The following is a 12,403-nucleotide window of genomic DNA, read 5'->3' as shown; positions in this document are numbered from 1 at the left end:
GCCCTCTCCAGTCCTCCTCCAGCTCTGCAGGGTGGCAGTTTTCTCCCCCTTCCCACCTGGCCCAATCTGCTATGGGACAGATCCCATCAGTGCAGTGAGATCCACCGGCTTTCCTCCTGAAAAAGCTCTCCCTCACTGCTCACCTTTCTCAGCATCCAGCTTTGCAGTTGCTGGAAAACAATGACAAGTTTTAATCTCGGTCAGCTCTTCCCCTTTGCTTCTCTCTTCCTTCTCGAGTTTGAGATTTGGGGACTTGGTGCGCGGCGCCTTCGTACCGCGCGGACGGACGCGCTGCAGCGCGATGCACGGTGCGCTCTGCCCTCGTGTGGCCGCGGGGCGCATCGCCGCGCTCAGAAGCCGGTCATACAGTTGGAAATCGTGGAAACAGCAGATAAACAAAGGCATAAATAAATGGGCTCCGGTAGCACTGAGTGGAGCAAATGATTTCCTAACAAATCAGTGCCTTCCATGCACAACGGGAGTGCTTTCTGAGTGCTTCTCTGCTCAGTGGGAACAGCAGTGGCTGCAGCAACGAGAAATCCCCCACCGAGTGACTTCCAGACAGGTGACACTGCTGCTCCCTGCAGAGATCTTGTATTATTTTGTATTATTTATGCTCTTTGGAACAAAATAATGCTGGAGTGCTAAAGAGAAAAAAAAAGAAAGTGAAGTTCCACCTGATTCAAAGAATGATTTTATTGTTGGTTTTGCTATACAGCATCGGTGCACAAATGTTAAAAGGTAATCCAGCTCCGGAAACACAAGGCTTTGGGTTAGCAGTGCGTGATTTTGTGCTGTAAATCACTGATTACTTAACGGGCAAATTAAGCTTTGCAGGGAAAGGGCACTCTGTGAAATGTTCATTTCTGGAGTCACCCAGGAGCGGCTCCTCCACCACCCAGCAATCAGTCCTTAGAAGCTGTGAGGTTGGCCTGCAGGCAGGCAGTGATTGCACAGCTCTTTATGAAGGCAAAGATCAAGGAAATAAAAGAGATGCAGGATGTGTTTCAGGTTTACTCGTCTGCCTCAGAGAATGAGCATAAAGTGGAGCTGCTGTGGCTCACCCCAATGGAAGGCGAAGTTCAGAAAGTGGTTCGCTGGACTGATTCACCTGCAGGAAAGAGGAGGGGGGGGAATATAGAAAATCAACCAAGAAATCAGTAATAACAGCAAACCAGCCAAGAAAATGGCTCCGTACACTCTTACATCCAGATGTCCGAGGTGCTGTCACCACCGGGGTAACGAATCTCGTGAGCCAGCACCGGCCCGTCGGGCTCCTTCCCAAAATCCACCAGGAAGTCTGTATTCACTTTCAATCCACCTCTTTCAGTGTCCACATCGACCTGCAGCATAACGGAGCCCTCCCTGGAAAAGGGACCCAGGAGACATCAGAGGACTCGGAGTTGTTGGGTCTCTGTGTGACAAAGACAGAACCTGCCCCCGTGCTGCGCGCGCGCCTTGATTTGAGACAGGAATCCTGAGCATGGGGTCACCCAGCCTTCCTCTTTCAGCCAAGTTTTCTTACTTGACAAGATCTGGGTAGAACTGTTTGTCCCATCCGCTGTAGAGAGAGGTGGAGACATACAGCCTCTTCCCATCCAAACTGAGCTGAATCATCTGCGGTCCGCCCGGCACCCTCTTCCCCTGCAATGAGAACAGAGCACAGAGTGCTCCAGGCATGCTGGGCAACAGCAGGGAGGAACAAAGCATTGCAGTGGTTCTGCTGCTTGGAGGAGCATCCATCACTTGGAACTCCTGCACACAGGAGCAGCAGATCTGCCTCGCAGACAATAAAGTATTCTTTATTGGGAGCCTAACTCCGTATTCAAAGCCTCGAAGGTGAGTTCTACCAGGAACCAGGAAGAAAATGAGGGGTGAAGGGCTGGTGTTGATGTGCTCAGACGGGCAGGAATCAAGCAATGGATGGGTGCACGACAGAGCTGCCATCCCAGCTCCAGCGCAGCTGGGTTTCAATCTGCACTATGAAATGAAGGAGTTTGTGGGACCTCCTGGGACGATCTTCAGCCTGACACCATCCTCTGATCAACAGATCTCCGTATGAGCACATGCAGTTCTTGCACATCCCATAAGAGGTTCCATAAGTAGTTGCCCTGACAGTGATAACGTTAATGAACGCTGATGACGGCTGATAATCGCTGATAACCAGGGATAATTAATGCTCTTTAATTTTTCTATCATGACGCCAGGTGCTGCTGAACTCTTTACCTGAACCCACACCCACCCACCCACAAGGAACGCTGCAGATCAGCCGGAGCTGGTGGAGAGCTTTGGCCATTGGTTGCTGCATGGTTATCACGAGGGGCGATGAACACACACTGCATTTGCTTCCAGTCACTAACAGCAGCAGGGAAGGTGTCATTACACGGGCGTCGGTGCAACTGAACAGCTTGTACAACTCCACAGGGACCCACAAGGCTCACCAGGTTTTACTCCATCTCGTGCTAAAATGCAATACCTGCAGCTCAGGCTGGGAGCCAAGACACAAGCTAGCTCACGTACTGCTTCATAGGCTTTACAGCTCAGATACTGCTTTATATGCCTTATAGCTCATGTATTGCTTTCTATGTTTGACTGCACTGCAGAGATTCAAAACAGATCAGAACGAGCAGAGCACTGACAACCTGTAAGTGCACAGCAGGAGAGCTGACCTTAATCACAAATGGCTCCGGTTGGCACTGCAGCTCCTTGTCTTCCAGCACGGTCACAGGCCCACCTCTTACAATGCTGCCTCCCAGGAACACCTGCAGCCAAGGGGGGAGAAGTGAGAAATGGTGCGGGTACCAAAGGAAGGTGAAAGCGATAAAGGGGGAAACAGGATTGTGCTGCTGTGTGGGATGGCTCTTCTGGTGCTGCTCACCTGCCCCACCAGTTTGGGCCGGCGCGTGTTGGAGATGTCGTACTGGCGGATGTCGCCGTGCAGCCAATTGCTGAAGTAGAGGAATCTGTCATCCAGTGAGATGAGGATGTCAGTGATGAGACCTGCATGAAAGTTCAGCAGCAGAGCCATGAGACGGATGGTGCCAGAACAGGCACAGACATCCCTGGATGTGGCTGCTCAGGCTGCAGCTGCAGCCCCAGGACTTTTCCTGAACACTTTGGGTGGATAATCTCCACGGGATGTCTGCTGTTGAAAGACTCAAACTATTTCCCAGAGAAATGGACCTCAGCACTGAGCAATGCGGGAGCAGAGCCCTGACAGCCTCTCCCACCTGCTGGCTCATAAGCAAGAATAATTGGGTATATTTCAAGTATCATACAAAGAACACAAACAGACTTTAGTATTTGACAAGTGAAGTGTTTGCTACTCGAGGATAAGAATTCCCAAAGAGCTGCATGGCACCATGGAGCCAAAGAGGAGAATGCTCCGTTCCTTCTCCCCCCATGCTCACACTCACCAGGCATGTCGGGGAGAAGCCATCCCTGCACTTTCTTTCTGGGTACTTCAATCACTTTCTCTGCTGCCCAGTCTCCTTTCTGCAGAAAGAGAGGAGCGAACGCAGTGTTGTGACTGCCCTGATGTCAGCCATGAGTCTGCATGGCAGGGATGGACACATTGCTGCTCAGCAATGAGGGGCCATGCGGTGGCTTCAGAAAGCCATTGCATGGGCTGGTAGGAAGGTTTGCTCTCTGGCACAGCCTTATTGCTTGGCTAGAGTTGGACAGGAATGAGGAGATGTATTTTTTTAATCAGAACTGCACCACTTCCAAGGTGAGCACTGGATTTCCAACACACCCAGCGTCACCGTGGCTGTCGCTACCTCTGTCTTGTAGAAGCGATGCACTGTTCCACTTAGAGCACATCCAACAAATCCTTCTGCAGCATCGGGGTTGTGGAGGAACCGAATTTCCAGTGGGATGGAGCCCTTCCCTAAGTCAATTGCCTGAAGGTAGGTGTGGGAGCTCCAGTCCCACACGTTGATGCAGCGGCCATAATGCCCTGGTGGGTCAGGTCAGGCAAAAATAAGCACAGAAGGGATTATTCCATCTTTAGCAAAGAACCACTTTTACTTTAGCAGGTTAAACCCGTGGTTCCTCACCTTTCTCAACATCCACCGGGTCAAACCCATACGCCAGGACTTTGGGGGCCCCCCACTCAGTGCTCATCAGGACGTTGTGCCGCGGTTGGTACCAGAAGTCGTAACCAAAGGGGGGGCACTTCCCCCCTTTCTCCCAGTTTCCCTTCACTTCAAAGGTCTCTCCATCCAGCAAAACAAAGCCGCCTGCAGGAAGCAGAAGGAACGCCTTAAATAGGGTCAATGACATCTCGACATTTGGCATCTATTTGCTAAACGCTGTAAACGCGACCTTACGAAAAACGCTGTGACTCTATTTGTATCACTTCTATGGGACAAAGCAGATCAAAGCAAGATTCTTAAAGAATCACATTTTTAAATAAACTCCAGTTTGCTCTACAGGTACTCAAGGCATTTTGATACAGCGGTTATCCTCCCCAAGTTGCTTTCCATTAAGGAGTACCATAGAGGCAATCCTGGAGGAGTCACTTCTGTTTTCTTTTGCTTGCCAACAAGAAGCAACTGCTGGAACTGCTGGGTGCACCAAAGAGCTGTGAGCCTGCAGCCAGACACACCTCTAGCATTAATTTTGGACAAACAACGAGACGGATACCTTTCCCATTGCCAGAAGGATCTCCCAGGCAGCTGATCAGGATGTCACCGCTGCCCAGGCAGTGGGAGGTGTGGGGATTTGCCACGTTCCCCTTCCAGAACAGCTCCACAGGCTCCACAGTCTGCAATGAGGGGACACGCAGTCAGACCATCAGTCCAGTCACAGAACTCCAGTTTTACCATGAAGAGGACAAGTCCCAAAGGACGAGGAAGCTGTGGGTGTGATGTGTGCCAGAGGGGGGTGGCTGCATGGGGATTTTGAGTACTTGCCACCTCCCTGCTCCTCAGCCCAATAGTGCACCACCACCACGACATCACAGACTTATCTGCTCTTCTCCAAAACATCAACAGTTGAATGGTCAGAATGGGTTTAATTAGGATCAGTGGCAGAAACACCGCTGTGCCATTTTCAGACGTCGCACTCCTCTGGAGTTCAGAGGAAAAAACGTCTTTGAGCTTCGTTAGAAGCTCAGCCTGAAACAAAATCCACTGCACAAGAAAAGCCCTTTGGGGGTTTTTATTCCACTGAAATAACAGTTAAAGTCTGGCAACGTTCCTAAGATCTCAGAGCTGTAAGGTTATGAATGGACATGTCTGCAGGCAGGCAGGGGGACAACAGAGCCCGTAAATGCTTCCTTGCATTGCACATTACTCCCCTGAACGTCTCTCTTGATGAGGACACCACGTTTGTTTCTGGCCCTTTGTACGGAGCTTTACACAGTGGTGTAGGATTAACCAAATTAACTCGACCATAGCTGAAACCAGCACACAAGTGTGGACAGACAACCTGTACGTCTGCACCCAGCCTGGTCTTCTATGTTTCTTTTGTACTCAATGATTTTTCTTTAAAAAGTTAAAAAATCAACACATCATGAGCTCAGGAATCCAGGATTAAAGGATTAAGTATCAAGGAGGTGTCCTTTATGCAAAGATCTGGTTTAGCTCAGTGGAAATCCAATCGAGTTCGAAGCCACTGGGATCCCTCACAAACATATTACCTACATATGCTCACCTGAATGTGTCAACCGTATCAGGTATTAATTAGCACAAGGTTTTGCAGTGTAATTTATCAGTAAATTAGGAGTTTCAAAACTCACACAAGTTCCCATTATGTGGCAAAAGCCTCCTGAGCTGTTCAGACTCCATCGCTCTAATCTGAAGCTGGAAGCCACGAAATTACTGTCTTGGTCACAACCACCATCTTGGCCAATCTTGGTCAACGTCACAACAAAGAAAAAGGTATTTTAAGTCACCTGAGTGTACCTTGTGGATTCTGGGGGCTCGAGGGTCCGTGCCCACATCCACCACGTAAATGCGGGATGAGATCAGGCACGGGAGGATGAGGCGATTGCGGCTCTTTGTGGTGTCCCCAAAGCAGCTGCTGCAGGCGTTCCACCCCGAGTGATGGAGCTCGTCTTTCAGGTTGGGCATGGGCAGGCGGTGGATGACCTGCAGCACCAGACTTGAGATTCAGCCTGGGATCGTTTTTCACCCCAGGCAAAGAAATGGGTCTTTGTGTCAAAGCATAAATTAATAAAGAGCAGAAGGAAGCGGCTGTTTGTGATTCAGGAAGTGGAGTCAGGGCGGGATACAAAGAGCTGAAGCGAGAAGCTGGGAGAGGAAAGTTGGACATCACGATCGCCTGGCATTTGTTAAATGCTGTATGCTGTTAAATTGATTTCCAACTAATTAAGGAGATGTGGAGTAATTACACAGAAAACAGAAACCAAACAGAAAAACAGAAAAAAAACAATTGTCCATTTGCTGCAAGTCTCAGAGTTCACAGGTTTCACCTGATTGCATCTGGGACTGCTGCAACTGGCTCGTTAATTTGCACTCTTGCTCCTGACCTTACCCTTCTCCCCTAGAACTAAGAGGATTTGGAGATAACAAAAAGATTTGTCAGAGTCTCAGGAAATTTGCTTCCTCCACTCCTCCGCAATAGAAACCTAAATGGTAGCTATAAAAAACAGAAAGGAGAACGAATGACGAAAAGCTCTGCTGCCAAACCAAAATCAGCGTTCCTTAAAGATACGGAGATCAGAGTCCAAAACATCTTCACCGACTCGAGTCGGTCAACCTTCCTGTTGCAAAATAAATGGAGCAGATTTCTGTTGCCCCACATGCACGTTTCCCAGGGTCTCACAGGTGCTACGTGACAAACTCAGGCCATGCCACCTTTCAGGGTTTAATTTTATGCTCAGTATAAATCATCAAGTGACAGAAAATGCTCTGAAAATGTCTCAGGAGCACCAGGAGGCTCCGGCCGTCCCACACGCAGTACCTGGCAGTAGTGTGGGGATTTGGGGTCAACATCCACGGTGGCCAAGTAGTCCGGCTTCTGGATGCCGGTGCTCCTGTAGATGCAGGGCAGGTAGACGATCTCCTCCCGGGGACCTTCCAAACAGAAGTCATTTCATGGTCAGAAAGAATCATTTTGGTAAAATACTGTGGTTAACGCTGAAATACACTGATTTTAATCCCTGAGTCTGTGAATTATGATTCTTCCTCACCCGTAATCAGGAAGCCAGAGCTCAATACCATTAAATGTCCCATGGAGCATCTGGGTCCTTTCTCCTCTTCTCCCATTCTTCTCTCACAGCACTTCTATGAGAGTCTGTGGGCGTCTATATAAGTCTACCCAAAAACACCCCTGAAACATTTCTGGAGTCATGGGGATTTGTACCCAATATACTTAAAGGCAAACTCTATTTTGCAGTATAGAACCCAGAACAGTTGGTTGCGTGTTGGCATCCTACAGCCATGCATTTATCTCTGTTTTAACACAGCTTCACCAAACTCACAGCACTTCATAGGATTGAGCTCAGAGTGAAACCAAATCTCCTCTGATACTTAAAATCTTCTTGGTTTTGCTAATTAATGGGCCACCAACAGTTCTCACTGAACTGGAAAACCATCCCTCACATGCAGGGCCTGCATTTAGGGGGTGCTGCAGTACTTGCCCTTCATGGCGTCCAGGGGAGTCGCGTATCCTGGGCCGCATGCTCCACATTTTGCTGGCGAGAGAAACAAAGGAGAGGTTTTAGAGAGGTTTCAGTCTCCACATTCTTTCAAAATTCATCTCTAAGAGCACACTGGCTCTGCATTCAGAGGTGGACTGATATCAGATTCAATCGACATCGCCAGACGTCTGTAAGTCTCTCTGAGTCGGGTCAGTGCTGAGGTTCCTTGAGTTACTGAATGCGATGCTCCACACTCAAAAATGATGGGAAATTTGGGCCTTCATCTCACAGAATTCAGCCTCACAATTCCCAGCGCAGAGGCAGCATCAGCCCCCCTGCCCGTTTCACGGAGTTTTCTCTGCAGGCAGAACCATCCAGCAGTGCACGCACTGCATGAGGAGGTCTGTGATTCCAAATAGAAGATCTCCTCAAATAGAGAAACTCAGCACATTAGGTTTAATCTCACATTCTTTGTGAAATGTTGCTGGTTCTTTTTTTTGTCTGAAAACACAGCGTGGAAAGTTTGCTTTGTTCCATACAGCATAATTGAAACTTTATTCCAATTTTCTCAATCAGCCAAATTAGCAGGAACGCAGTCTGCGTTAGACCACAGCTTAATTAGCACTGCAAATCAGCGTTCTGCAGATCGCTCTGAGCACAAAGATTTCCTTTCCAGAGAAAACCTACAGCAAATGACAAACATCTCCTCCTGGCTTCTCCCTTTCCTTTCTCCTCTCCCTCTGCTGTCTTTCAAACACGTCCAGCCCCCACCTCTGTGCCCGCTCAGAGGATCATTACAGTGGAGAGGACCTCCAAAATCACCAGGTCCGGCCCTCGGCCCTCCCTGCCCGCTGAACAGCCTGCGTAGGGCCGTCTCATAGCAAATGCAGTTACTGTAAACACAAGAAGGAAGCACTTTCTTCCACTGTTTGGGTTTAGCAGCTGGAAATACAGGAGAGGAGCCTGAAGCTTTGCCTTTTATCTCTGCTATTGTACACCAGCAGCTCCTCAGCCCTCGAAGACAAACGGTGGAAGTGCCCACACGCCTCAGAGGGAGTTTAGGAGAGAAGTGGTGAAGATGTACGGACCTCTGCTGAGGGCTTTCAGCCAATCCATTGCTCCTGGCGACAGCCAGCGCTGCGGCGCAATGTTTAGCTGACTCCTTCCGCGGCACCTGGTGACTCCCTGCCGCCACCATTCCCACAAAAAGGCCACTATCACAGCCTGCCAGCTGCCACTCCACGCTTTTTAGCCATTGGAACACAGCAAGCACTTTCACTTTGTGCCTTTGGCACCAAGCACTCAGCACAGGAGATAACCCAAACTGGCCCTTCTGCTGAATCATGAGCTCTGGCTTTGCTGAGAAATGTTTCTCTAAGTTCTACCCCCAAACCTGTTGGAAATGGCGAAGGAACGGCGCTCGCTTCCACATTACACAACAGTTTATGGATGTGCAAAGTCATTTCCATCTATTTCAGTGCCCTCCCCTTCGTTTGGGACAGCAGAGAAGGAAATAAAAGCCCATAGCAACAATGCAAGTGAAAAATGAAACTCTGCTCCTGGCTTTCCTGGAAGTGCCGTTCCCGCTCCCGCTCGGGGCAGCACAGCCCAGCTGCATCAGCTCCTGACAACTCAAAGCGATGAGCATCGTGGTGTAAGGAGTGTTCCCAGAGAGCATCGCCACTGTGCAAAACGGGGGCAGCATTTAACGGAGCAAAGCCGTGCAGAAAATGGTGAGCTCAGCCCCGCCAGCAAACGCAGCAAAGTTTCGCAGCACAGAACAGAGCAGAAAGCAGCAAATCAACTGCTGGAGCTCTTACCCATGTTGGCTCCGAGGTGCGCAGCAGGAAGCACGGTGCCTGGAATGGAGTAAAGCAGAAGGGAATAAACCGAGAGCAAAGGGGAGGGCAGAGAGCTGCCCGGGGGAGGATCGAATGCACTGAACGCCCAATGGTCTGGAAGCACTGAACCCACCTCCCCCTCTGCTCTGCTCGCCTCCGACTGCTCCAGTTGAGTCCCAGTGGAACGGGCGGGATGTTGTGACCCTGAGCTGAGCCTGAACGCTTTCCAGCAGCACAGAAGGAAGTGGTTGTGCTGAATATCTTCGCCCCTTTGGCAGCTGCTGTGTTTTCAGCGCTTCAGCCCTGTAAACAAAGTGGCTCCACGGGGGGGGGGGGGGCCCCGGGGGACGCTCACCAAGTCACTTCTACAGCAGTTGCTTTCAAAACTGACGTGAAAATCTGGATTGTCATCCCACTGACCAAAAGCAATCAGTAAATATGAATGCCCCGTTCTAAAACAGTACAAACTCCTAACAGTAATGACTCCTTTAAGTGTCTGCACTGCAAATTTGGTGCAAATGTTGGATGCCGAGTGCCCTAAAATGAAAAATATTCAATTACTGTTCCCATGAACTTAAGGAACTCATCCACAACAACTCTGGAGTCAATGGGGAAAACAAAAGATATCTTCAGGAAAATCATGGAGGTTAAACCGGGTTCCAGAAGACAGAAAAGAGTCAATCACAGCCAACTGTTGGAACAAAGAAAGTGTGAAATCCTGGGAAATTGTTCTATATTTCCTTAGTGCCTGAAATTACCTTGGAGAGAAGCAGCCCAGGTAGGCAGGGCATTGTAGAGAGCTTGTTTCCTTGCTTCAAGGCAAGGATGCACAACATCAGCACAGAAGGAAAAAAGAAATCAAGTTGGGGATTGGCAGAGGGAATATTTTTGGTGGTAAATACAATCATCAGTCATCAGTAAATGGGACTTAGCTGCAAGATCTTTCAGACATCTTAATTCCAATGACAAACTCCCAACTTTTCCCCTCAATAGCACTGCCAGCCTGAGTGGCATTCCAGGAGAAAAATCATTTTTTATTCACTGCTGCTTCCTGACTACGAGACGTGCTTTTATTAATGCTCAGTAATTAAATAATGCTGCTCTGAGGCAGAGGCACCACCAGGAACACAAACACATCGCTGGTGAACATGTTGGTTATTATTATTGGGAGGAAACGCGACCCTTTGCGTTGCACACATGATTTACAGGGGACAGAAGTGTCGTGCACACAGCGAGCTGTGTAAATGAGGGAGAATGACGGGGAGCTCGGGAAGGCCATCACAAGGAAATTAATGTGCTTGCTTAACGAAGTGCGGCGTCATAAATCACGTTGCAGCATCGCACCATGGGGGTCCATTTGGGAAGCATCCGACTCACCAAAATCACGTTTCGAGAATGAAGGAAACGACATTTCAAAGGATGTGAGAGATGCAAAAGCTATCAGTTTTGAAGAGCGCACTTGTGTGTCTTAAAAATGATGTTGGTTGGTTGGAACTGGGTGATCTTCATGGTCCCCTCCAATCTATTCTATGATTCTATGAAAAATATGCTGGCTGTTAATAAAAACGAGCATTATCAGTTTTCACCTTATGACCTTCAGTATTCAGTCTGTACTGTACGCAGCTAAAAGCTGCGTGGCCCATCACGACTGAATTATTCACAATAAGAAGTTTATTATTAAAGACATGAATCATTTGAAATCATCCGTGGGAGAAACGTAGGGAGAATCCCAGGGAGATCTGTTGGCTTGACGGCTTGGGGCACTCGGGAGGCACCGATCCAAACACACAGCGAAGGAAATGCACAACTGTGAGCGTTTCTGTGGTTGCTTTGGTTATGTTTGGGTTGCTTACAGACACAACATTGGGTTCAGGCTGCAGGGCACACCGCTCAGCACAGGTGGTGCAGTCACTGTCCTGGAGGTACTCAAGAGGAGGGTGGATGTGGAGACACTGAGGGATGTGGGGGGTGGGCACGGTGGTGGGGGTGGGTTGGGGTTGGACTTGGTGATCTTAGAGGTCTTTCCAAGCCCAGTGACTCTACGGGGACAGATCCTGAAGGCACTCTCCTGCTGCATCCACCTCAGCAATGGTGTTCAGGAACCTGTGGAGATGCTGATGGCCATTCAATACAAAGCATTCATCTTGAAGCTGTCCCTGAGAAGTGACATTTGTGTCCACTTTTGATGTAATTATGAGTTTCACAGAAGAGAGATGAAATGATTTGCTTCATTAATAAGGTCTCCCACATCTCCTCCTCCTCCATCACCAGATGTACCTCCTGTCACTTGGAGATACCAGAACTGCATCACTGGCGACACCACAGAACTTAAGCCCCATGCTGTTGGCTGTGCAACGTCTCTTCTAACGGATGAGAGGTTTCAGCAGCATTTCTCTCCTGAAAACCTGAAGGTTGAAAGTGGAGGCCTGGCTCCGGACAGCACTGCCAAGCACCAAAACAGCTGTCTGCTGGTGGTGAGACACTGAGAACTCCCTACAAATCCCCAACCACAACGGAGGCCGTGGGCACTCAACAAGCCACCAACTCAAAGCCAATAACTACAGAATACAGAATCACTGAGGTTGGAAAAGACCTCTGTAATCACCGCGTCCAGCCCAGCCCGTCCCCACCAACCACGGCCCCACGTGCCACATCTCCATGGTCCTGGGATACCTGCGGGGACGGCGATTCCACCACTTCTCTATTTCACACGGAGATGTGGCATCTGGGGACAGCGGGGATGGGGTGACGGGCTGGGGCTGAGGACAGGAATGCGCTGGGGTGGCCGCGGGGTCTCCGCGGACGAGCGCAGCCCGCCGCGCATCGCTCGCACCGCTCCACCGCCCCTGAGGAGGCGGTGGCGGAAGCCCCGCCCCCGAGTGACGTCACCACAACGCCCGCCAATCCGCGCGGCGCATCGCGGCCCGGCAGGAAGTGACGTCACCGTCTCCCT

General features: G+C 49.7%; 2 protein-coding genes across 3 annotated transcripts in view; both read right to left on the bottom strand.

Moving 5' to 3' along the window:
* The window catches only part of LOC122170559 (methanethiol oxidase-like), a 7,249-nt gene extending 6,907 nt beyond the window's left edge, over positions 1–342 (bottom strand). Inside the window, exon 1 of the mRNA XM_042837516.1 lies at positions 144–342. Within this exon, the coding sequence (XP_042693450.1) occupies positions 144–342 (199 nt within the window). The remainder of the gene's footprint in view (positions 1–143) is intronic.
* A 336-nt stretch (positions 343–678) lies between these two features.
* On the bottom strand, positions 679–12,275 carry LOC122170572 (methanethiol oxidase-like). 2 transcript variants are annotated; one of them, XM_042837539.1, is made up of 15 exons: positions 12,124–12,275; positions 9,584–9,753; positions 9,430–9,468; positions 7,610–7,663; positions 6,931–7,043; positions 5,910–6,095; positions 4,648–4,768; positions 4,059–4,241; positions 3,780–3,958; positions 3,417–3,495; positions 2,879–3,000; positions 2,670–2,762; positions 1,526–1,644; positions 1,199–1,365; positions 679–1,111 (listed from the first exon to the last, which is right to left on the bottom strand). In XM_042837539.1, exons 3-14 carry the CDS (start codon positions 9,431–9,433, stop codon positions 1,203–1,205), a joined length of 1,416 nt encoding a protein of 471 aa, XP_042693473.1. In that variant the 5' UTR covers positions 9,434–9,468; positions 9,584–9,753; positions 12,124–12,275; the 3' UTR covers positions 679–1,111; positions 1,199–1,202. The 2 variants fall into 2 exon arrangements, with proteins under 2 accessions (XP_042693473.1, XP_042693474.1); XM_042837540.1 differs by lacking the exons at positions 9,584–9,753; positions 12,124–12,275 and having other exon boundaries at positions 1,207–1,365; positions 9,430–9,523.
* Positions 12,276–12,403: the final 128 nt, after the last annotated feature.

This window comes from Centrocercus urophasianus, unplaced genomic scaffold (genome assembly GCF_019232065.1).
Source record: "Centrocercus urophasianus isolate 14NV4802_14NV808 unplaced genomic scaffold, USGS_Curo_1.0 seq_72, whole genome shotgun sequence".
Lineage (NCBI taxonomy): Eukaryota > Metazoa > Chordata > Aves > Galliformes > Phasianidae > Centrocercus > Centrocercus urophasianus.
Note: the sequence above shows the minus strand (reverse complement) of the source record. Positions and strands in the feature narration are given on the sequence as shown.

Bases quoted from the DNA above. Each gene is read 5' to 3' on its own strand.
- LOC122170572 (XM_042837539.1), bottom strand. The intron at 7,044-7,609 runs GCAAGTACTGCA...TCTGTTTGGAAG, and splicing joins TCCCCTGGACGCCATGAAGG to GTCCCCGGGAGGAGATCGTC. The intron at 6,096-6,930 runs GTACTGCGTGTG...CTGGTGCTGCAG, and splicing joins AATCCCCACACTACTGCCAG to GTCATCCACCGCCTGCCCAT.